General features: G+C 38.1%; 1 protein-coding gene across 5 annotated transcripts in view; it reads left to right on the forward strand.

The window, feature by feature from the left end:
- The first annotated feature begins 17,928 nt into the window (after window positions 1–17,928).
- DYNC2H1 (dynein cytoplasmic 2 heavy chain 1) overlaps window positions 17,929–24,988 on the forward strand; it is a 376,161-nt gene continuing 369,101 nt past the window's right edge. For 2 of the 5 annotated variants that reach the window (XM_064375367.1, XM_064375368.1), the window contains exons 1-4: window positions 17,929–18,272; window positions 22,608–22,778; window positions 23,173–23,308; window positions 24,180–24,298. In XM_064375367.1, coding sequence (XP_064231437.1) covers window positions 18,078–18,272; window positions 22,608–22,778; window positions 23,173–23,308; window positions 24,180–24,298 — 621 coding nt within the window. In that variant the 5' untranslated portion in view covers window positions 17,929–18,077. The remainder of the gene's footprint in view (window positions 18,273–22,607; window positions 22,779–23,172; window positions 23,309–24,179; window positions 24,299–24,988) is intronic. The other 3 variants (XM_064375369.1, XM_064375370.1, XM_064375371.1) reach the window with 2 other exon arrangements.

Here is a 24,988-nt window from a genome sequence, read left to right on the forward strand (position 1 = left end):
GGAAGTGACGCAATAGCGGAGCCGGTCCCCTGGAGGGGCGTGGTTCCGGTTGGCCTCTGCTAGCCGTAGGTAGACCAGGCCGAGTGAAGCTGTCTGACACCCGCAACTGCGACCGCCGGCAGGACTCTCTATCCTCTCCAGTGTCTCCTCACCTTTCTCATGAAGCTTCTACCGCACTTTGATGCTGGCAGTCACCGCCAAAAAAATGAAATTACTAGTACTCTGCAGTTGACGTTAAAAATAACCTGGTAAAGTAGACCAAGTTCCACTTCTGAGCTCTTCCACACGATAACCTCACCTGAAGTGTTCGCACTCCTTAAATGCATTGTCACCCTGTGTCCTGCGTGTTTCCTTTATGGGCCTACGATCAACCTCCCACTCTCCGTTCTTCCTTTTCCCGACCTCTGTTGATCACTTTATCCTGTAATGAAACTTGGCTCTACCATTATTTCCACAGAGCTCACCTCTCTGACAAGAGACAGTAGATGACCACTACTTAGTATTGGGGGACAGTTCTAAGGAGCCTTCCCCTACATCTTACTACCCAAAACACACTCTAATCTATTCACCTCCACTTACATGGAATTACTGTTTTTAAATAATGATTATTAGCCAGGTGCTGTTGTTCACGCCTGTAATCCCAGCACTTTGGGAGGCCAAAGTGGATGGATCACAAGGTCAGGAGTTCGAGACCAGCCTGACCAACATGGTGAAACCCCCGTCTCTACTAAAAATACAAAAAAATTAGCCGGACATGGATGGTGTCGCGTACCTGTAATTCTAGCTACTCAGGAGGCTGCAGCAGGAGAATCGCTTGAACTCTGGAGGTGGAGGTTACAGTGAGCTGAGATTGTGCCACTGCACTTCAGCTTGAGTAACAGAGTGAGATTTCCTCTCAACAACAAAAAACGTTATTGTATGTAAAGACATAGTAGAAAGTCGCTAATAATTCTGTTTTGTAAAATAAATTTATCTCTGCAAAACAACTGTGATGGGACAAGACTAAAAGTCTTTAAATTGAGTAACAGTTGAAGTGGTTCCTGTGAAACTGCCTTCACAATGGCACCCTGATCAGGCCAATCAGAATATCATATTTCCTTAATGTCATTAATTGGTCCAGGATGTACACATACCCAAGCCAGGCCAACGACTGCCAATGACATAAAATTGAACCACCAGGAAACAATTTTATTTCCTATGGATTTGAACCAGAGAAGCCATGGAGAATGAAGCCAGAACTCAAAAGAGACCAGTGTGAAGCAGAAAGATAGAAAAACCAGGATATTATTACATGATATGAGCCCAAAATCCATGATATGCCCTGGAATTTTCAGTTATATGAGTCAATAAATTCCACTATTTTGCATATTTAGTTCTCTATTACTCAAAATCAAAAGAATGTCAACGCATTTAAAAATGCATGAGGCAAAAAAAAAAAAAAAAAAAAAAAATCAGAATCAGATAAAGTCTCTAAATAGAACTACCATCTACAAAAAGTAGGGAACAGAGGAACATGTTAAATACCCAATGCAATCAACAATATCTAGATTGTCAGAAAGATCTACAGGACAAATGACCTAGATTCTGCAACAAATTATTAGGATGAGAGGAGAGAGAAGGAAATTAAAAGAGACTTAAAGGATATGTGAATCATTTTGAATATGCAGTTCTCACTTGAATTTGATTCACACAAACAATTTACATTATAACATCTATGTGGCAATCGGAGGTGTTAATGCTAGCTGGATATTTGATGAAATTCTAGAACATGTAAAACTTAACAGCAATGGCATATCAGTGATACTTGGGGCAGAGATGGAGTGAGTCAGGGGGAAAAGTGACTGCAAAGAAACCCAAGGGAAATTTTTGGGTAACGAACATATTCTATGCCTTGACTGAGGTAATAGTATATATACTTGTGAAAATTCATTGAATTCTACACTTAAAAATGGATTTTTTATGAATATTCTTCCTCAATAAAATTTATATAAAATGTGCAAAACAAAACACAAAATAAAACAAATGATAGTGACAAAACTATTAGCAATAGCCAAGCTTATTTCTTCAAGAAGTGAGCTGCAAAACCAAAACAGCCCCTTTTCCCAAGGAGGACCACCTAAAGGATGGAAAGAAAGATCTCCCAGGATGATGTTAAAGGGGTGCCCTACCAGAGAGTAGAATCAAGGCCTGATCAAAGAGTAGGGAATTTCATAATGCCTGTCTTGCAGGCTACCAGCATTGCTATAGACCAATGCCCACTGCACATTTTCTGTTTTTTTTTTAATAGAAATTTTTTATTGTGATTATTGTATCCTTTCTTCACCATTATTGGGTGAGAGTGGGAAACAGATTATTGCCTCTTATTAGTTCATAGGCCATTGGACCATAAGAATCACTTTCAAACTAAGGAAGCCCCCACTGTACCTGGAGAGCCTAGACATAGAGCTGAATGCAGTAACTGGATAGGAGCCTACTCGTACCCAAAGAATACTCTGAAAAAAAAGACAAAAGGCTGGATCTATGTGTGGTATTCATTTAGTGGATCTATTCAAAAAATATTTAATGATCACTTCAACCAGAAACTTTACTGGGCTTAAGAATATAAAAGACAGACATGACTCATGGAGCTGCCAGTCTGGAGGGAGAAATACAGTCATGCACCACATAACAACATTTTGGTCAGGATGTGCGTATGTGATGATAGTCCCTTGCGATTATAATAGTGCATTTTTACTCTACCTTTTCTATGTTTAGATATGTTGAGATACACAAATAACAATTGTGTTAAAATTGCTTACAGTATTCAGTACGGTAGCATGCTGTACAGGTTTTAGCCTAGGACCTATAGGCTATATCATATAGCCTAGCATGTAGGTTTGTGTAAGTACACTCTATGATGTTCACACAGTGATGAAACCTCCTAATGACACATTTCTTGGAAGATATTCCTGTTAATAAGAAATATATGACTGTATATGTATGCTATCTGCATTTAAGAGAATTTTATGAATAGGAATTAGGGTTCATAATCTATGCTTGTCAATGATATCAAAGGGACGGCAATTTCTGGGTCATGTAGACCATTCATATCCATCTACTTCTTCATTCTCTTGTCTGGGCAGTACCTACTGCTACTGCCAAACCTCCATTTCCCAAAGTCGGCTTTTCATCATCCTGATTATTCTCACAAAGGGGCATATTGATAGCCTTGCTACCTATGAGAAGTATAGAAATGCCTAGTTATATGGATTTAATATTTTCTGCTGCTCACCAATACATACATAGTGCATAATTTTGCATAAAAAGATACCTATAATGCAGAAACAAACTCTGACAGAGTACTGTGGTTCTCTGTCATACAGTAGAATTTTTTAAATGAAAGTAATGACAAGGAGGGGAGGGATGAAGTAGTCACCTGAAGCAGAAGCCTGTGTGTTCTAGTTTCAGATCCAAAGAAGACACTGGGTGACTTTAGGAAAGGCACGTAATTTCCTTTATCTTTCATCTTATCCTACTATAATACAGAAGGATGTAGGGGAAAAAAACAACAAAAATAATACTTATGCTTAATAGGGAAGTAATTAAGCAAGAGGACTGAGACCCAGTTCTATTATCTATTTGGCATCTTGGTCATATACACATCCCTTAGCTTTTGGGAGTTATAAAAAAAAGCCATGAAAAAGATCTGTTAAAATAGTTATATCTCTGTCAAGGTAGCCAAAAATAGTACTCTAAGATGTGTTAATTTATATATTCCGTACATAGTTTAGTTTTTCTTGACATCTTTTTAAAATAGGACTTTCCCACTTACCAGAATAACAAGCAACACAGACATTAAGTGATTTATGGGATGCCACATGTTATTGTAGTCCTGGCTCTATGCAGATGCTCTCCCTTCTGTATATTAATGTTGATTTTTAAAATAATCTTGCAGTTAAAAATTTGGTGAAATGTTTTCATGCACATAAATCTAAAGAAAGATAACTCTAAGGAATAGCAGAAATGGGATTTCAAGACAGGATTTTTTTTGTTTTGTTTTGGCATTTCAGTAAAGCCTACAAGAACTCCATGTGTTTTAGAGAGGCCCAGAGATGCAGAACTATGTAACACATGACACTTACCCCCCATACCATAAAGGGGTGTGCTAGACCACATCAATTTTAGCTTGGCTGTGAGTGTGGTTCACTCTGGGATCTAGACTGAGGGAGTAGTCACTACCTAGAACACTGTTTGTCATCATGACAGAGGGAAAGAAAAACATGGTAAACCCTATGCTGCCTGTAGAGGATTCTGCCCTGAAGTGACACATTAATCCTGTTCAAGTCATATGGCTACACCTGAGGTCACGAGGGCAGGAATGTATAATCCTCCTGCAGAGAGAGAAACACCAAGTAAAGGTAAATACAGCCTACTATATTAAGAGATTAGACTGAAATTTTATTCAAAGCATAGGGAAAAATAAATTCACAGAGCAGTTTAATGAGGCAGTAGGAAAAAGCATAAGATTAGTTTCTGCTTATACCTCACTGTGGCAGACTATATTCTTCAAAGGTGGTCACAGCAATATCTCTCATTCCACATATTCTAGAAACTTACTATCAAAAAGTGAAGTCTAGTTGAAAGAAATAAATCAATATTGGTTCATTAATTGTGGGAAATGTACCATACTAATATAAGACATTAATAATAGGGGAAAGTGGGTGTGGGATATATGAGCAGCATCTGTAGTATCATTGCAGTTTTTCCATATAATTAAAACTCTTCTAAAATAAATTATTAAAAAGTCACAGTGAATGGGAAAAAAATAAAGAAATTTTAGAAAATAGTGAAGTACAGGAAGAAAGTGGCATGATTAAAAAGAGCAGCCTAGGTTGGATGCTTTTGGAAAGGTAGGAATATACAAAATTCTGGATATGGGATCATAGGTAGAAAGCAGTGTCTTGTATATCAGGTGGCCAGGGACAAAGCAATTTCAACTTGAAACCTAACCAGGAAGACTAAGAACAAGGGCTGAGGTGAGAAATTGTATTAAGCAGTACACCTGATTTGCCTTCCCATATGTGAATATGTGCCCCAAATGAAGAAAAGTAGTTCACGCCAGGTGTTGTGGCTCATGCCTGTAGTCCCAGCACTTTGGAGGGCCGAGGTGAGTGGATCACTTGAGGCCAGGAATTCGAGACCAGCCTGGCCAACAGGGGCAAAACCCTGTCACTAATAAAAATACAAATATTAGCTGGGCGTGGTGGCACATGCCTGTAATCTCAGCTATGCGGAGGCTGAGGCACAAGAATCTCTTGAACCTGGGAGGTGGAGGTTGCAGTGAGCTGAGATCATGGCACTGCACTCCAATCTAGGTGACAAAGCAAGACTCTATCAAAAAATTACTGGCAGAGGTTATATTGTTTTGATGACTTGCTGCAGAGAAGTCTCTTTTATTTGAATGAGATGGTAGAGAAGACCAAAACTGAGTACAAACAGCTTGGATTGAGTATGTTCTTAAATGTAGTTTCCTAATTTTGGTATTTGCTAAATAGGCATTTCATTTTTTTGTCACGCTATACATTTCCTAGACTTAACGTTGGAAAGTGGTATAGTGTAAAGGTTTTGTCAAAATGAGAACCATCATTAGACTGATGAATTTCCTTTTTAACTTTACAACCTTGATAAAACATTTAACCATGTTATGACTCAGTTTTCTTCTTTGTAAGATAGTAATACCTGCCTTCTCTAGACATCACAGCATTGTGTTATTGAGAAAATAAATGTGACAATGTTATCAAACTTGCTAAAGGGCACAAAACCATGTATCAGCTGAGGTCTTTAGAGTACATTCAACAAAAATCAAGTTCTATATTTAGCAAGAGAATTTATTTTGAAGTAGTCTATCAAATCAAAGGAAGGAGTTGCAATGAAGGAGATGTGTAAAGGGAGTTTGGTTTTTATCCTCGCCCAAATTCTGATACTGGAGCTTTTCCACCTATATCACTACCACCTTTTTGATGACTTCATCTTTAGTTGTAGGCATCTTAATCATGTTTTCAGCCATTGAAAATATGGTCATCTACACCGGGCAGTTTGAATGGGATTTAGCAAATTCTTGGGCCATGGTTATTCATGACTTCTTTGGAAAATACATAGGTGACATATGAGCAGTTATGTAAGGCCACTGGTGAGGACCACTCAGCACAGAGATCAGTTCACATGATTGCAGCAGAGGCAGTTATTCTTAGAAAGGCAGTTAATGGTCTGCAAAGAGTCTGACATTTACTTTGCACCCACCTTGCTCTCCTCACTGGCAGTGACAGTGTTGGTGTTTCTTGATGCTGATGCTGCTTCTCATTATGTGTTCCTTAGAAGTCTATTCCCTCATCTCTAGCCTCACAAAAGAGACCTCTTCCACGTTCAAGCCCTATCCAACTCTTGAACTCTATTTCTAGCCAAGATGACCTTCAACTGTTATAGCATAGCGTCTTTGATCTGCGTCTTTCAGGGCCTCGACTTTTAATTTGCAAGAGCTTTCTTGTTTATAAAGAAAACATAGCTTATGAGAATCAACAGTTTTTGGTTTAAATGGCATATTTTTTGAAGTATTGTGGTATTTCAAAAGTATGTTTTTGAAGTAAATAGTAAACCAGCTGTATTTCTTTCCATTTCTGATTTACAGTTTATAATTTTCTTTTAGATAATGACACTGACTATAATGGTCATGAGCAAGAAAATACAGAAAAAAAAATACAACAAAATACAACAATTCTTTCAAGATACTATCTCTCTATAGGCTAGACAAGTAGATAATTCTTAGACAGCTTCACTGAATTCTTCCACATTTCATATGCAACTAATGCTTCCACTGCACATTCTTCTGATACAACCTAGACTTAGGACCAGGTGCATAATATGTAGGTTCCAGAACAAAATGAAAATTCAGAGCCTCTTGTTAAAAAAGTATGTAGTGCTCTGTGAGAACACATCATTAAACCAACTGAGAGGCCTTTCTAAGCATGAGGCCCTGTGACATTGCACAAGTTGCATGCCTATAAAATCTGCCCTGCATACATTTTAAAAACAAGTCAAGGCTTGATTGACCTATTGGTTCATTCAATGGAGCACCAGATTTGTAAAGCACACTGTGTCAGAGAATAATATGTGCAGATTAAGTCATTCTTTCCTATTCCAGGGTATAATAAAGATTATGTTTCCCTTGCTGGAACCCAGGAGGTGGAAGTTGCAGTGAGCTGAGATTGCACCATGGCACTCCAACCTGGGCAACAGCAAGACTCCGACTCAAAAAGATAAAAAGTCAGGAATTGCCGTATACATCTCCTGCATAAGACTGCATTCCTTACCTGTCAATCAACCAGATTTAAATAACCCAGGAAAGAATTCCATAGTCCTAGAGGATAGTGGAGCTACAAAATGGAAAAGGTCTAAATTCCTGAATCATCACAAGGAAGACTGCCTGCCAAGTACCACACTGAATTGTCGAAAGAAAGAGAAATAAAATTCTTATGATAAGCCACTGAAATTTTGGGGTTGTTATTATAACATTTGCCATACCTTGATTGTATATGTCAGGACTAGGCAATGTTACAGTAACAAACACTAAAATATCAACATGCTATCATAACAAAGGTTTATTTCTTGTTCATGGTAGGTTATTGAGAAGACCCTACCCATCCAAGCTGCTTAGGGAGCTAACCTGATAAAAACACTGTCTTGTTTTATCCTTCCATGATTATCATGGCAGTGAGAAAGAACTATGTTAAATCATACATTGGCTTTTAATACTTTTGTGTATATGTGATATATTACTTTTACCTACATTTCAAAGATCAAAGCAAGTCATAAGATCATACGTATCTTTAAAAAGAGCAGAGAAGTGGCAAGAAAGAGAAAAGCCAGAAACATTTGTTAAATGACAGTAACAACTACCACAAGAATATAGATATTGGTGCTTAGAATGAAGATGCTGCATGCAGAAACTTAAAATGTGTTGTATAGAATTAGTGGTCATGCAACAGGCAGCGAAGAAACATTACTAGGTTGATTATCTAGAGATTTTTAACATGCCTTTTAAAATATTCACTGAAACTTCCCATTGAGAAGTAGAAGGGAGACCATTAACCTAGTAAGATTCTAACTCTGTGGAAAATAGTTAAAGGCAGAGTGATAGTGTATTGGCTACAGTTGTCTGCCTTTAGCAAGATTTACAAGAAAAATATGAGCTCAGATGAGAACTGGTTAATTTTCTAGAAGGAATAGAAGAGTGCTAAGGAATCCTAGAGATCAAGGATCTCTCAGGGTTAGAGAAGCTGACTGCTCCTAGTTTTTAAGTAATAAGAGGTAAGACTGAAAAAAAGTTGTAAGTGATAAAGGTGCTAAAAGATCTCTCAGTTTAAAAAAAAGTGATATAATATTGGGGCAAAGCTCAGACTAAGGATTTTAACCTTGCCATCTAAACCTATTGTTTCAGATAGCCTCAGGATAACCAACAAGTTGAGAGAGGGGGACATGGGTATGACTAAGCAAAAAGATCATTCTTTGGAATCATATGTAAGAAATAACCAGAATATGGGATTTAGTATATGGAACTAAAAGCAAATACATCAGAAAGCCTACTAAGTTTGTAAGGGAATTGTTATATAAACCATGTGCCTGGACCAAAAACTGATTTTTTGAGCCTTAAAACAACTATCAAGCTCCCAGAGTTTCCCCAGAAGGAAGCTCAAATAACTTATCTTTTTAATTTGTAGGTTGCTGAATCATCAGGAGCTACATTTGAACCTGATGGAAACAACTGTGTATCACATGGATACCTTAGATTCCTGTCTTTTCTCTAATAAAGGACTTCCCCAAATGTATCTTCATTGACTTCACAGCCCCATTCCTGACAAGTACACTAGACACTTGATAGCAATAATTTCCAGTAGTTTCAGTGAATGTGTTCCTTAATGGTATAAAATCTCAAATTTCATATTTGATTAGATATCTTTAGGGATTAAAGGTGCCAAGTCAATGCTTGAAAAACGAGAATTGTAACTTGATCTCTTTTGCTTTAAATTTATCCTGAGCTACCCTGCTGAGTAGGTTGACACTGCCAAATTTTTGATGTTCTAGTATCATAGCAACAAGCTGTGATGTCAGAGAGTTATTTTATCACAGAATCTATCCAGAAAGATGCCAGGCTGTGAAGCAGAAAGCTCTGATTTAATTGTATGTTATTCAACAATCATTTTATGTAAATAAAAATGGAGATAAAAAAAGACTCAAAATAACAATCTATGTGAACATTTTTGTTATTAGTTGCCATGGTTTAAAAAGCTTTCCCTTCAGCATTTACATCAGTGGGTATGTATTATTTTTTAAATGACATTACAGGACATTCAGTTATAAGTCAAAGCAAGACTACTTCCTGCAAATAACAGATAAGCTAGATAATGCACAAAGCAAAGAAAGCAACGTATAATTAGCATCATCACAGAGGAAAAGATTAACTAGTAATATGTTTTGAAATTGTTTATATTAAGGGCCTTAACACAGTTTCACTAGCATACTTTATTATCCTGAATGACAAAATTAAAAGCGGTATTTTTATCAGACAAGTTATCACATAATTTGGTGTAAGTGAAACAAATTTCATTAAGACAGCATTACATAAAGCACCTTTACAAACCTGGAAGCCTTCTGGGCCTGGTTGACCATGTAAATTAGTGAAATGACCTGGGTGTAAGACAACAGGGTAGGTGGATACCATGGCTGAAGCAAAGTGCATGCTTTATCTGCAGAAGTCTAGATGGGTTAGATTAGGCCAGAGCAACAAAGAAACCATAGAAGCTCAGTTGTTTAGGACAACACAATTTTCTTGCTTGATCATACTACCCATTAAAGGTCAGCTGGAGACTCTGTTCTTTGCCATCAGTGCAGCCACTGTCTAGAACATTATTGGTTACTATGGTAGAATAAAAAGAAAGAGCACAGCTTCTTTGGCTTAGTGCAAGCAGTATTTGTTTTTGTTAATTTGAAAAACATTAGGCTGGGCACGGTGGCTCATGCCTGTAATCTCATCATTTTGGGAGACCAAGGCAGGCAGATCACTTGAGGTCAGGAGTTCAAGACCAGCCTGACCAATGTGGTGAAACTGGTGTATTATTTATTAAAAATACAAAAAACAAAAAAGTTAGCTGGGTGTGGTGGTGGGCGCCTGTAATCCCAGCTACTTGGGAATCTGAGGCAGGATAATCTCTTGAACCCAGGAGGCAGAGGTTGCAGTGAGCAGAGATTGTGCCACTGCACTGCACTCCAGCCTGGGTGACAGAGTGAGACTCCGTCTCAAAAAAAAAAAATGGAAGAAAAAAATAAAAACATTAGAAAGTGTAGTAGTCATTAGGGTTGTTCTCAAATATTCTATAACTCTTCTTTTGTGTATAAGGTATAGTTTCACTTACCTGCCCACTTGCAATTAGATGTGACCATGTAGTTTGCTTGGCCAATAAAATGTGAATGGAACTGATGTGCAGAAACTTTGAGAGCCAGTATCTACTTTTTCACATGTTCTCTTTTCCCTCAAAAGAGAACATGTTTAACATGTATTGTTAAAAAGCAATATGACTACTTAAGATAATTCTTATATAAGGTAATTATAACCACAGCTCAAGAACTAGGAACAATTTTTACTAAGAAGTACCTGTACAGCATCACAGCGCTATACTTTTGAGAATATATTTATTTCTCCGAAGACTGGTATTTTTTTTATTTTAAAAGATAAAAGTTTTAGAACACAGTCTTTGCCGTATTTCCTGCAATCCTTGCTATTAATATTAAAATGTATTTAAAAGTGACTTTGATATGTAATTTTTAAAACATATTTAAACATAATGAAGCACTAATATTCAAATAAATAATATTTAGTATCTGAAAAAAAGTTAAGATTGAAATATACTGTCTGAATGTTCTCATAATGAAACACAGAAGTATTATTTGCAAGAAGGAATGCTACCCCTTGATTTTGTTTTCTAATGACTGTTTCCAGGTCTCTTGCTAGAGGAGATAGGCGAAAATCATCCCACATTATCACATTTCTGGCAATTCCCCCACCTCTTCAATGACAGCTTCATAGGACATCACTCGGGGAAGGAGTAGCAGGAGTACAGATATAAGAAATAACCTTCAGCTACATGTTACAAACCAGTGAGGACTAACACCCTTGCTTACAACATATCTCCTTCCTCTTTCCCTGTATATTTTTAGTGCAACTGACTGCAGAAAGAATTGGCTGCCTGCTAGACCCAGAAGCAGGATCTATTCAACTATTCAGTGATTTAGAAAGAGAGTCAGAAGAAATAGAATTCCTTTTATTCCACAAGGACTCAAAAAACGTGTAAAGGTAAATATATTTAAGTATTTGAGGTAAATATCAGATTTTAATGTAGAGTATCTTCTTTGTTTATTTGGGCTGCTGTAACAAAATATCTCGGACTGGGTAAATTGTAAATAATAGAAATGTATTGCTCACAGTTATGGAGGCTGTGAAGTCCAAAATCAAGGCAACAGCAGATTTGGTATCTGGTGGGAACCTGTTCCTTCTAGGTGGTGCCTTCTATATGTCCTCATATAATGGAAGGGGTGAACAAGCTCTATTGGGCCTCTCTTACAGGGACACTAATTGATTCATGAGGGCTCCATCCTCAAGACCTAATTACCTTCCAAAGCCCTACCTCTTAATAATATCATGCTAGGGATTAAGTTTCAACATATGAATTTGAAGGAACTTTAAGTGATCTAAATTAGTCAGGTTGTCCAGAGAAACAGGATTAACAGGATATAAATAGATATTTAAGAGGATATTTAGTATGGGCATTTCCTCGCCCAATTATAGAGACCAATAAGTCACCTGTTATGCCATCTGCAAATTGGAAAGCCAGGAAAGCTAGTGGTGTAATTCAGCCTGAATCTCAAGACCTTGGAACATGGTGTGCTGCTGGTTTACATTCTGAAGTCAAAAGGCCCCAAAGCTAGGAGTTCTGATTTTCCAGAGCAGCAGATGGATGTCCCACCACTAGAAGACAGCAAGTTCACCTTTCCTTGCCTTTTTGTTCTATTTGAGTCCTCAAGGGGTTGAATGATGCCTGCCCACATTGATGAGGGCTATCTTCTTACTCAGTCCATTGATTCAAATGCTAATCTTTTCCTGAAACACTCTCACAAATACACCCAGAAATAATGTTTTACCAGCTATCTGAGTATCATTTAGTCTACCAACTTGACTAGTATTTTTTCCTTTAAAATTACTAAAATTACAAAGCATCTGTTTAGTAACTTTATAGGGCAATATTTTATAACCAACACTATATATTTAACATATTTGCCAATATTTATCAAACATAATGGGTAAAATGGAAAAAAAATCTTTATCCTATATTCACTTTCATGAAATAGATGCAGATACCTTAAAAATCATCTAGAACACTAGATTTTGGGAGGAACTTGAAATGTTTTTGTCAGGCCTCCATGTGCAAGCCCGGACCCAGAAAGTTTAAAGTCCTGCCTGCCTTGGCTGATCACCCTGCAACCCCGGCCTGTGTTGGCCATTATCCCTGATCGCCCAGCAGAGCTTCCCCACCCCCTGACATAAGCTTCCCCTCACCCTACTCTTCCATCTTAACTGTTACTACGATAATGTGAATACTCCTCACCCCACCCTACCATCTTAACTACTCTTATCCCACCGCCATTGTAACTGAACTTATCGTAATGTATACTCCTTGCCCCTGCTTCCACCACTGTAACTGATCTTACTCTGTAACTTCCCACTGCCCACCCCAAACCTATAAAACCAACTCCTATCCCACTGCCCTTTGCTAACACCCTTTTCAGCCTTAGCCCATCTGGACCCAGGTGAATGAACAGCCATGTTGCTCACACAAAGCCTGTTTGAGTGGGGGTCTCTTCATTCAAAGTGCACGTTTTTAACAGTTTTCAGGGGAAGTGAGGTCAGAACATTATGTATCTCTGTCGCTGTGCTTGACATTTACATTGATGGTGCAGAGCAATAGCAGCTATGATAGACAGAATTCTAGGAAGTCCCCAAGGTGTCTGCTCCCTGGTGTGCACACTTTGAAGGGCCCCTTAACCTTGAGTGTGGAGGAAATCCGTGAATATGATGGTATATCATTCCCATGCCTAGTTTACTCACCAGATGACTTTGAGTTAATAAAAAAGGAAATTATTGATTGGGCCTGATCTAATCAGGTGAATCCTTAAAAGGAGCTGGTTTCTTCCTGTTATAAAAGAGATTTGAAGCACAATGGAGCTTAGATGTGTTAGGAGGTTCTCTATTGTTGGCTTTAAAGATTAAGGATAAGAATGTGGGCAATATCTAATTGCTGAGTGGCCCCAGCTGACATCCAGCAAAGAATGAAGACCTGTCTTACAACTGCAAGAAAATGCATTCTGCTTCAACTATAAGAGGACTCTAAGCTCCAAATGAGAATGCAGCCTGGCTGACATTTTGATTTACGCCTGTGAGACCCTTAGCATGCAGCACAGAGCCTCATGACTTATTAGACTCTTAGCTAATGAATGGGTGTTATTTTAAGCCACTAAATGTGTAGTAGTTTGTTATATAACATTGAAAAACAGTGCAGTGGCTAAAACAGCTGGCAACTTGACACAAATCAATGGTGGGGCCCCAAGTGCTTTAGTAATCATCTGTTCTTCACATGCATGCATTCACTGGAAAAGATTCCAGTTTCATTTAAGAATGTCCTTGATGAAGGAGTAAAATTTATTCTTTTTATTAAATATTAAACCTTGAGTACTAGTCATTTCAATATTTTGAATGAAGTATTAATAATGGTTGTTTCAAGAAAAATAATTTCATGATTGTTTGAGTTGTGATTTAAGCTAGTTTTTTTTTTCATGAAAGACCATTTTTACTTGAAAGTATAACAAACTAATGTTATTCATACTTTGATATTTGGCAGATATTTTTCTTAAAAATGAATGAAATAAGCTTATCACTTCCAGGAAAACGATGGACCTTATTTGTTGCCAATGATAAAATTCAAGCATTCCTGCAAAAATTAGAATCTTGGATAACGTAAATTCTCTGCTGTAAGTATGACAACCTCTTCATATATAAAGACTTTTTCTTGGCCAGGAGAGGTGGCTCATGTCTGTAATCCCAGCACTTTGGGAGGCTGAGGTGGGAGGATAGCTTTAGCACAGGAGTTTGAGGCTACAGTGAGCTATGGTTAAGCCACTGCACTCTAGTTTGGGCGACAGAGAAAGACCCTGTCCCTAAAAAGACTTTTTTCTTATGAGATCAGTGGTGTATTAATGAATGTAAAATATTATAGGCCAGGCACAGTGGCTCACACCTGTAATCCCAGCACTTTGGGAGGCCGAGACAGGTGGATAACCTGAGGTCAGGAGTTCGAGACCAGCCTGGCCTACATGGTGAAACTCTGTCTCTATATATTAAAAAAAAAAAAGAAAAAAAAATATTATATAAGGAAATGTATCAATGTTTGGAAGATCTTCATAGATAAGTGAACCAATATTTTCTAAATGACCAATGCATGATGTTATGAAATTGTATATGGGTAAAAAATACATTCAAAGTGCTAGAAAACCAATGGATTTTAATGTAACTGAGTATGAAATATTCATTGATTGGGTTCCAAATTGCAAATTTCAACTATCCTTTAAGAAACTACTACTTGTGGAGTGTTACTTTAGTCTGAAAGAATATTCACAAGTATCTATTAAAATTCTTTTCCATGTTTTAACTTCTTGATTAAATTTTAAACTACATAGCTATGAGAGGCTGGATATTTTCTATCTACTTCAACCAAAACAATGTATTGCAAGAGATGGAATGCAGAAGCACATAGAGGATCCAGCTGTCTTCTGCTAAGGCAGGCATGAAAGATACTTAACAAAAATGTAAAACAATGCCATTCTTCTCATCAATGCTTTTTGCCTTTTAGAACTCTAATTATTTTCATAAAAATATGTTATTTTACCAAGAATGATCTTATTATGCTTATTTTAAAATAGATAAATACATATTTCAAAAATTTCTCAGTTTTAATTTTGATTACAGTAAATGTTGATAGAAATTACCTACAGAAACAAAATCCTTTTGAAGTCTTTGGTAATTTTTTTTTTGAGACAGAGTCTTGCTCTATTGCCTGGGCTGGAGTGCAGTAGTGTGATCTTGGCTCACTGCAACCTCTGCCTCCTGGGTTCAGGTGATTCTTCTGCCTCAGCCTCCGGAGTCCCCTCCTGGGACTACAGACTGCACCACCATGCCTGGCTAATTTTTGTATTTTTAATAGAGATGGGGTTTTACCATATTGGCCAAGCTGGTCTTCAACTCCTGACCTTGTGATCTAACTGTCTTGGCCTCCCAAAGTGTTGGGATTGCAGGCGAGAGCCACTGTGCCTGGCAGTAATTTTTTTAAGTATGAAAATAATTTTTTAAAGTATAAAGTATAAAGACATCATCAAAAAGATTGGAAAATGGCATACAGGACAAAATTAGGAAGCCCTGGCTCAGAAAGTTTTGGGCCTTGCCCTCCAGCTCATGTTACCTGTTTTCATGCCACCTGTCAGCCAACTGCTAAGCCAATGCCCATGTTAAAAAAAAATTAAATCATTACTATACTATGGATATCAACTTCTCTTTTGGTTAGAGTGGCCTAAATTGCTATAAAAATAGTCTCATACAGTTCAATATATAATGCCTCAAACACAAAAAAGTTTATTTCTTGCTTATTTAACAGCTGCAGACATTATTCCACACTGTGGTTCAGTGTCCTAGGGTCCTACTCTTTGAAAGCTTTGTCAGCCTTGTTGCTTTGTTGTTATCTGCATCCAGGTGGCAAAAGGTAAAGGTACTCTCACTTCTTTAAAACTTTGCCCTGAAGAGGTACACATTACTTCTCACATTTTATTGGTGAGAATTAGTCACATGGTCACACCTGGAGGACAGCCATTTCTTAGCTATGGAAGGGAAAAATGGATTTTGATGTATATCTGGCTATCACTGTGATATGGTATATAGAGACTGGCTTAGAACTGGATTTTGGCATGAATCTTGATTCTACCACTTACCATCTCTGTGTTTTTGTGTAAATTATTTAATCTGTGAGGTTCTTTCTTCTTTATTGTATGCTTCAGTCCTTATCTGAACTTGTTTTCCCACTCTATGCCTCATTTTTTCATATACAGTAGTGAACAGGAAACACAAAACCTCTATTTCATGGAGTTTACATATCAACAGGAGCTTCCATGTTTGATATCTGTGTTAAACTTGATTCACACACAATTTCATAGTTTGTGGAAGCCTGAAGTTTCCTCAGGAGTTCTAAAAATTCTTGGAAGGATAACATACTCATGATCTCATCTGCTTTCTAGACTCATCTTCCTACACGTGTTGCCTTTTTATTCACCATATTGTTACAGAAGCTCAATTCAGCTGTTTCATACATTTCCACCAAAACAACTCACCCAAAGTGAGCACTTGTGGGTAATGGAGACTTTCCTGAAGACCTTGGTTAGGGTGATAATGCCCATTGCAGAGCAAGAAACTCTGTAACCAGAGTGGCCACTTTTGCTTTCAAAATCTTTTTATCGAAGTGTTTTTCCCCACCCAGTGGAGAAATTTTTTGTTGTTGTTTTTTTGAAACGGAGTTTCACTCTGTTGCCCAGGCTGGAGTGCAGGGGCACCCCATCTCATATCACTGTTTGGATGTTTTCCCATCCATTGGCCAGACTCCCATCTCCCACCGTTTAGATATTTCATGAGAATTTAAATTCATTTCCTTGTATAATTTAGAGCAGTTCAGCTTTTTTAAGTTCCCACTCCAAAATCTTAAGCACGTTGCTCAGCAGATAGAAGGATTCTCTCTTTAATTCTCAAACAATATAGTTTTAAGAGGAAGTTACGATTATTGAATGCAAACAAAAAAAGTCTGTGTAAGTTTATGTACACTAGGATCACGGCTTGAACCAGTGCTGAGGTGATGAATGACTACAGCAAAAACTTCCTGAGGGCAGGAACTGCGTCCCCAGGGCCTAGTTCAGTACTTGGCAAATTGTATTAGATTGGTGCAAAAGTAATTATGATTCTTGCCAAACCGCCATAACTTTTGCACCAACCTAATAATATGTAGTAACTCTTTTTAGAAGAGAATTACTGAATCCAGAAAGTTCAGATTAATGACCAGCAGTTTAGTAGTTTATAGTAATGCCATGGGGTAGAAAATGATAAAGAATGTTTTCATATCTGTATTTTCATAGAATTTAGTTGCGATTGTTATAAACTAACAAGTATCATTGCACATTTTAGCTATTTTACAAATATGGCTGTGTTCGGGTAATGATTGCAATGAAAAAACCGCTGGCTAAATTTTTCTAAAATTAGTAATGGGATAAAAATAAAGTTGGGAAATGCAGCAGCACAGAAAGGAGCAGAGGGAGATTGAGAAAGTAAATTAACATTGTATTGAATTCCTATTCTTTATAAGCCTCTCTAAAAAGCGATTTTTAAATAGTAATCTCTTAAAATCCGCACTACGTCCCTGGTTGTGAGATAGTATCTCCCCCTCTTACAGATGTGCAACTTGACGCTGACAGAGTGGTTTGCTACCAGGTGCACATGGAGAGGGAGCGCTAGAACCCAGCTCTCCTAAATCTAGATCACGCTGCTGTACTTGAAAGCTCCGTGTCTCTCTTCTGATTTTGTGTTATAAGAAATCAGTAGGAAGACACTTCTCGGAACCCCTTACAATCGATGACCGCAGGGGGCCGCTGAGGAGCTCCTAGGCGGTCGGTCGCCTCCGGGAGCTTTGCGTGCGCGTACCCTGAGAGGGCAACGTCCGCCGCGCGCCGCCGGCGACTGCGCCGTAGCGCTCCGTCGCCATAGCGACTGTCCCTGGCAACCGCGAAGCGCTGCGGGCCCGTGGTAGGGCTACAGGTTTGAGCGAAGCTCCTCTCTTCCCTTCACTTCCCTCCGGACTGGTTTCTTCTTCCTTTCCCCTTCCTCCCACTTCCCTCCACCCCCTCCAATCATGGCGAACGAGAGTGCGGACGTTCGGAAGCTCTTCATCTTCACTACTACCCAGAATTACTTCGGGCTGATGTCTGAACTCTGGGATCAGCCACTGTTGTCTAACTGTCTTGAAATCAACAACTTCTTGGATGACGGCAACCAGATGCTCCTCAGGGTGCAGCGATGCGACGCCGGAATCTCCTTTTCCAACACGGTACGTATGGTTCCTTGCACTCCTGCCTGACCCCTGATCACTCTTCAAGTCCCCAGGCCCAGCCAGAGGGATGTCCGGGCACACACACTCTTACAGCTTTACCAACCGGATCCTTTTCAGGAACCCAAGGCTGTCTCCACCTCTCCTGCATTATTGGCTTAGCTGCAGTGGCCTCGTGCTTGAGCATGTAGTTTCCAAGCTTTGCATCCTACCTGACCGAAGGAGGTTCCCGTTCCACACATCTGAATAGTAGCAATTCTATTCTTTTTTTTTTTTTTTTTTTTTTAATTTTTATACGGAGTCTTGCTCTGTTGCTCAGGCTGGAGTGTAGTGGCGCGATCTCTGTTCACTGCATCCCCCGCCTCCTGGGTTCAAGCGATTCTCGTGCGTCAGCCTCCCGAGTAGCAGGCGCGCGCCACCACACCTGGCTAATTTTTGTATTTTTAGTAGAGATGGGGGTTTCACCACGTTGGCCAGACTGGTCTCAATCTCCTGACCTGGAATGATCTGCCCTCCTCGGACTCCCAAAGTGCTGGGATTACAGGCATGAGCCGCTGCGCCCGGCCTATATTCTACTTTTAAAGAAAGACTGCAGATACGTTATAACTAAAAAGAAGACATTTACTTAGTTTTTAAAATCTTTCTCTCTCTCCCTTTTGAATTTTTTTTTTTTTTGAGGCAAATTCTAGTCTATCTTTCTTGTATTATGCTCTGATTTTAACATTGCCCGAGGGGAAAGATTGGTTAGGAATTCAAATTTTTGCGAAATGATATGATACATTTCAAAATAAAGTTTGAATTCTTTTTTGGTGTACAACATGTGATGTACTGATTTATTAATTGCACTGCGCCCTCCACTGGCAGAATTGCTTAAAAAATGGGTTGCATTTGCAATCAGGGTTCATATATATAAACCTAAAAGAAAAACACAGAAGAAAATTCCTGACACATTAAAGGAGACTCAGTAAACGGATTTAAGTTAATAAAACAAAGACACATTTTCAACCTCTTCCTCTTGTGTTCACCCTGATCCCTAGGCCTAGCAGAGTATTTGACACTCAGAAAAAGCATTCAGTGCATTTTTTTTTTTTTAGATGGAGTTTTGCTCTTGTTGCCCAGGCTGGAGTGCAATGGCGCGATCTCGGCTCACTGCTACCGGCGGCTCACTGCTACCTCCGCCTCCCAGGTTCAAATGATTCTCCTGCCTCAGCCTCCCAAGTAGCTGGCATGTGCCACCACACTTGGCTAATTTTTTGTATTTAGTAGAGACGGGGTTTCACCATGTTGGTCAATCTGATTTTGAACTCCTAACCTCAGGTGGTCTATCCACCGCAGCCTTCCAAAGTGCTGGGATTATAGGCGTGTGCCACTGCGCCTGGCTTCAGTGCATTTTTATAGGATGATTGAATCATTCACCCCATTTACTCTCTTTATACTTAGGTTTAATTAAATTCTATTTAATAAACATTTACTTTGAACTCAATACATGGAAGGCACTTTGCCAGGCTTGATGGGTTTACAAAGATATAAAAAGGATGGATAATCTTAGCTAACATTTACTTTCACCTTAGACTCTGTCAAGCACTGTTCTAAGTAGTTCATATGTATTTGTTCATTTAATATCCATAACAATACTGTAAGATAGGAACTATGTTTATTCTCATTTTATGGCTAAGGAAAGTAAGGCACAAAAGTTACAACCTAAATGTTAACTTTCTTTATCTCCGAAGGTAGTGTAATTCAGGATAGAGCCCCTGTTTTCTGCCTTTCCGAAACTCACAGTGGCTTAGGATGACATATACTCAGCAAATGATAAAATGAGGACACACTGTTGTAAATGCCACTGAAAGTTCGTATAGAATGCAGTAGGCAAAATGGAAAGGGGTTTGGATTTGTGAAAGTGTATCTTGGCTTGGGTATTTAAAAGTTGAAGCTATAACTTTTTTGTTTTAAGTTAAAGCTATTACTAGTAAAGCCCAATGATGTGTCTGTTATTTTTAGTCGTACACTTCGCTACAGGTTTTTAGTCATATTTGAAATTTTTTTGTGTCTTCAGTTGTACTTTAGATGTCTGATAATTAGCATGATTCAATAAGTTAATAAGTCAGCAAATATTTATTGACTACCTACTAGTACTGGGGATAAAGCCTTGAACACAGTGTTCGTATCTTAAAGGAGTGACATTGGAATGAACAAAGGTAGGCTAAACACATGCTACAGATATATGTAACATAATTTTGGGTATTGATAAGTGCTGTCAAGATAAAAATAATGTTATAGTAGTGATGGGGTGGGGTGGGGAACTACAGAAATATGGGTGGGAGATAATACCTCTCTGGATTAGTTATCTTTGAAGTGAGATTTGAATGATGAGTTGCAGGCAGACATGATCTGGGGGAAGAGTGTTCTAAGCAAAATAAACTGTTAAGTACCAAGGCCCTGAGCTGGGTTTTAACTTAGTTTCAAGGGGCAAGAAAAAAAATCTAAAGTGATTGCTGAAGTGAAGGGACATTATGGAAGATGAGAAGGGAGAATAAGGCATAGGCTGATAATTTAGGATGTCATATACCATTTAAATTGAAATAAGAAGTTATTGGTAATCTTAAGAGAAAGTTGTGATCTGGTTTATTCTTTAGGACAGGGGTTGGCAAACTTTTTCTGTAACGGGTCAGATAATATTTTAACCTTTGCAGGCCACAAGGGCTCCACTGCAGCTACAACTTGGCCTTTGTAGTGTGAAAGCAGACATGTAATCAACTTTGTAATAATACATGTAATTGAATGGGAATGACTATGTTCTAATAAAACTATGGACACTGGGGGCCCGGCGCGGTGGCTCACGCCTGTAATCCCAGCACTTTGGGAGGCCGAGGCGGGTGGATCACGAGGTCAAGAGATCGAGACCATCCTGGTCAACATGGTGAAACCCCGTCTCCACTAAAAAAATACAAAAAATTAGCCGGGCATGGTGGCGCGTGCCTGTAATCCCAGCTACTCAGGAGGCTGAGGCAGGAGAATTGCCTGAACCCAGGAGGCGGAGGTTGCGGTGAGCCTCGATCGCGCCATTGCACTCCAGCCTGGGTAACAAGAGCGAAACTCCGTCTCAAAAAAAAGAAAAGAAATCCACATAACAGTGTCCATAGTTTTTTTGTTGTTTTTTTGTTACCCAGGCTGGAGTGCAATGGCGCGATCGAGGCTCACCGCAACCTCCGCCTCCTGGGTTCAGGCAATTCTCCTGCCTCAGCCTCCTGAGTAGCTGGGATTACAGGCACGCGCCACCATGCCCGGCTAATTTTTTGTATTTTTTTAGTGGAGACGGGGTTTCACCATGTTGACCAGGATGGTCTCGATCTCTTGACCTCGTGATCCACCCGCCTCGGCCTCCCAAAGTGCTGGGATTACAGGCGTGAGCCACCGCGCCCGGCTGTTATGTGGATTTCATATATTTTTCATGTGTCATGAAATATAAGCATTTGAACAGTAACAAAGAGTAAAGTTTCAGCTCCTTTCCAGCGGCCAAAAATGTAATTATTTGGTTAGAAAAAAGTGGCATGAGACCCATTTAGCTGTTCTTCATACACAGCAGTGACCTTGTTTGAAAGCTTTTTAATGCATAGACTTCTTTTCCTGAAAAAAGAAATGAGAATAACTGAAAATGTGTGTATAACGCAAAAACTTCCTTTGAGTAGTATACTTCTCAGCTAATGAACTAATTACTATGGACTGACCTATTTTAAACAAGGTTGCTGTAGTGAATTCCAATTGAGTTCATCTAATTCCAACTTAAAATAATCTAGCTCTATAACAGTTTAACAAAAAACTTTATGCTCTTAACTCAAAATTTTCGGTTAATGTGAAGATAATTTTAGGAGATAGACAACTTAAATTCATTTTGGTAGTTTTGAGTGCATGTATAATTTTAAAATCACCTTTTAAAATGCTTTTTCAAGGTAAGAGGGTCATTAACATTTTTGTTATAGACTTTCTGGGTTACTAGAGAAGTATATTATTCATTGTTGTACCTGGAGCATACAGCTTTGATTTGTACTGTTACTGATTCTGGCTGGAATGTAATCTGACTGGAATGGAATAGTTAGCAGTCAACAATGTATATATTGTTTTATTGTTATAAATAACTTATCAAAGTGACTTTATGATTTCATGTAAGTGGGAATAAGTTTTTAAATTAAAGTATTCTTAAGGAGAGAAGAGATAAATTAGTTTTAATATATTTATTTTTTCTAAGAGATAAACATAGTAATACAACTTCATATACTTTTTTTTTCAAATATTAAATTTTATAAAGGTAACATTAAAAATCATTTATCACTTTAGGTTGAGTTTGGTGACACAAAAGATAAAGTGCTGGTGTTTTTCAAGCTGCGACCTGAAGTAATTACTGATGAGAATCTGCATGATAACATTCTTGTTTCATCTATGTTAGAGTCACCTATTAGTTCTCTTTACCAAGCAGTACGGCAAGTATTTGCACCAGTGTTGTTAAAGGTGAGTAAAGTAGCTGTCATTTTTTTTTTAACTGAAGTATTTGGATAAATGTTTTCACATAAACATAAATATCTGTTTTTTTACTGTTAATGTGATTAATGTTTTTATTTTAATTAAAATATCTTTTATTAACTTTTTAAACTTAAATTTTAATGTAAGTTGTGTTAAAAAATAGAGAAATTGGAAAAAAGTATAAAATGCAATCCACATCAACTCTTAAATTTCTACATTAAATGGTTTTCATAGTTTTAACTGTTGAGAGACTTTTTATTCTTATGAAGTGGAGATAGTGAGAGGCTTTAAGAAAAATGAGTTTTTGGACAGTGTTTTGGGAAGCCAATTTGATTAGCAAAATTTTGATCAACCTTGGTTGCTCTTATCTGTTTTTATTTAGGATCAGGAATGGAGCAGAAACTTTGATCCCAAACTTCAGAGTCTTTTGAGTGAACTAGAAGCTGGGTTGGGTATAGTTCTACGAAGATCAGACACTAACTTATCAAACTTGAAATTTAAGGAAGATGACACACGAGGTATAGAATGATTGTCTCATTAGTACATTAGTAAATGAACATATTTCTTTATAGATTTCTTCCATTACTTTTGGAATTTCTCTGAGCATAGGTTTTTAAAAAATGAGTAGATTTATGTGGATTTGGAGAAGAGGACAATATAATTGTTAACAATGTGCAATTTACCTTGAGCCTCCAGAGTAACTAGAACTACAGGTGCATATTACCATGGCTGGCTGTTTTAGTTCTTGTAGAGATAGAGTTTCTTTGCCCAGGCTGGTGTCAAACTACTGGCCTCAAGAGATCCTCACTACTTGGCCTCCCAAAGTGCTGAGGAAGTAGTATGTTCTATAAAGTCACTGTAAGCACTGATTGGTGAATATTGAACCTTTGTTCCTAGGAGCAATACAGGATTAGGTTCCTTTGAGCCCCTGGTCACAATATCTCAACTGATCAATACATAACTTTATTTTTTTTTCTGTTTAAAGACACTTTAATTCATACATATTATTGATTCATTAACATTGACTCCATGGCCAACAGCACTGTAACTCATACCTGAATGAAGCTGATCTAACACACATATTTTTTCTGTAAGGCACATTACACCCTTCTTGTGCTTTGGAACACTAGACAGCAATTTAGCACTTTGGGGGCCATTTTAAACAGTGAATCACTAACAAAAAGCATGAAGATCTGAAAAATGTGGCACTAAGTAGACTGCGGGAAGGACACTTTGTTTATAGTATGGAATAGGAAACAATAAGGTAGTTCACCTATAACCTCAGCTAGGAGCATCTGTGTTAAATGACTCAAATATTTTGCTACTCTGCTGCTCATTTTTTTTCTCTGATATTCTATACCATCTTTTTTCCCCTTTTGACTTTTATAGGTATCCTTACACCAAGCGATGAGTTCCAGTTTTGGATAGAACAAGCTCACCGTGGAAATAAACAGATTAGTAAAGAAAGAGCCAATTATTTTAAAGAATTGTTTGAAACAATTGCGAGAGTATGTGATTCATACATGGTTATATATCAGGTTTCTTATAAAAGTACTTTAGGATTCAATTTCTACAGCCTCTCTGTTTTAAAATATACTTGATGATTGTGAGCAAAATAGATTCTTCATATGTAGAAAAGATTATTTAAGTTGTGTATATAAAATGAATTGAGAAATCCAAAACTTAGTTAAATTATATCTTTATAAAATATTTTTCTCAAAAATGAAATTACAGCTGGGTGTGGTGGCTCATGCCTGTAATCCTAGCACTTTGGGAGGCCAAGGCGGGTGGATCACTTGAGGTCAGGAGTTTGAGATCAGCCTGGCCAACATGGTGAAACTCAGTCTCTACTGAAAATACAAAAATTAGCTGGGTGTGGTGGTGGGTGTCTGTAATCCCAGCTACTTGGGAGGCTGAGGCAGGATAATTGTCTGAACCTGGGAGGTGGAGGTTGCAGTGAGCTGTGATTGTGCTGTTGCACTCCATCCTGGTGACAGAGCGAGACTGTCTTAAAAAACAACAACAACAACAAAAAAAAAACCCCACCATGAAACCCAAATTACTTTTCTGCAGGTACTTAGTGAAAAACAAATATAACAGGTTTATCCATATAGAGGTAATATGTTCTTTTGAAAGGGTGTTCACTTTGTTCAAATTAGCATTTTGAAGTAATCTGAAATATGAAAAGTCTTAGTTTT

The sequence above is a fragment of the Aotus nancymaae genome, unplaced genomic scaffold, assembly GCF_030222135.1.
Source record: "Aotus nancymaae isolate 86718 unplaced genomic scaffold, 86718_ANA_hifiasm-v0.15.2.pri h1tg000012l, whole genome shotgun sequence".
In the NCBI taxonomy this organism is placed as follows: Eukaryota; Metazoa; Chordata; class Mammalia; order Primates; family Aotidae; genus Aotus; species Aotus nancymaae.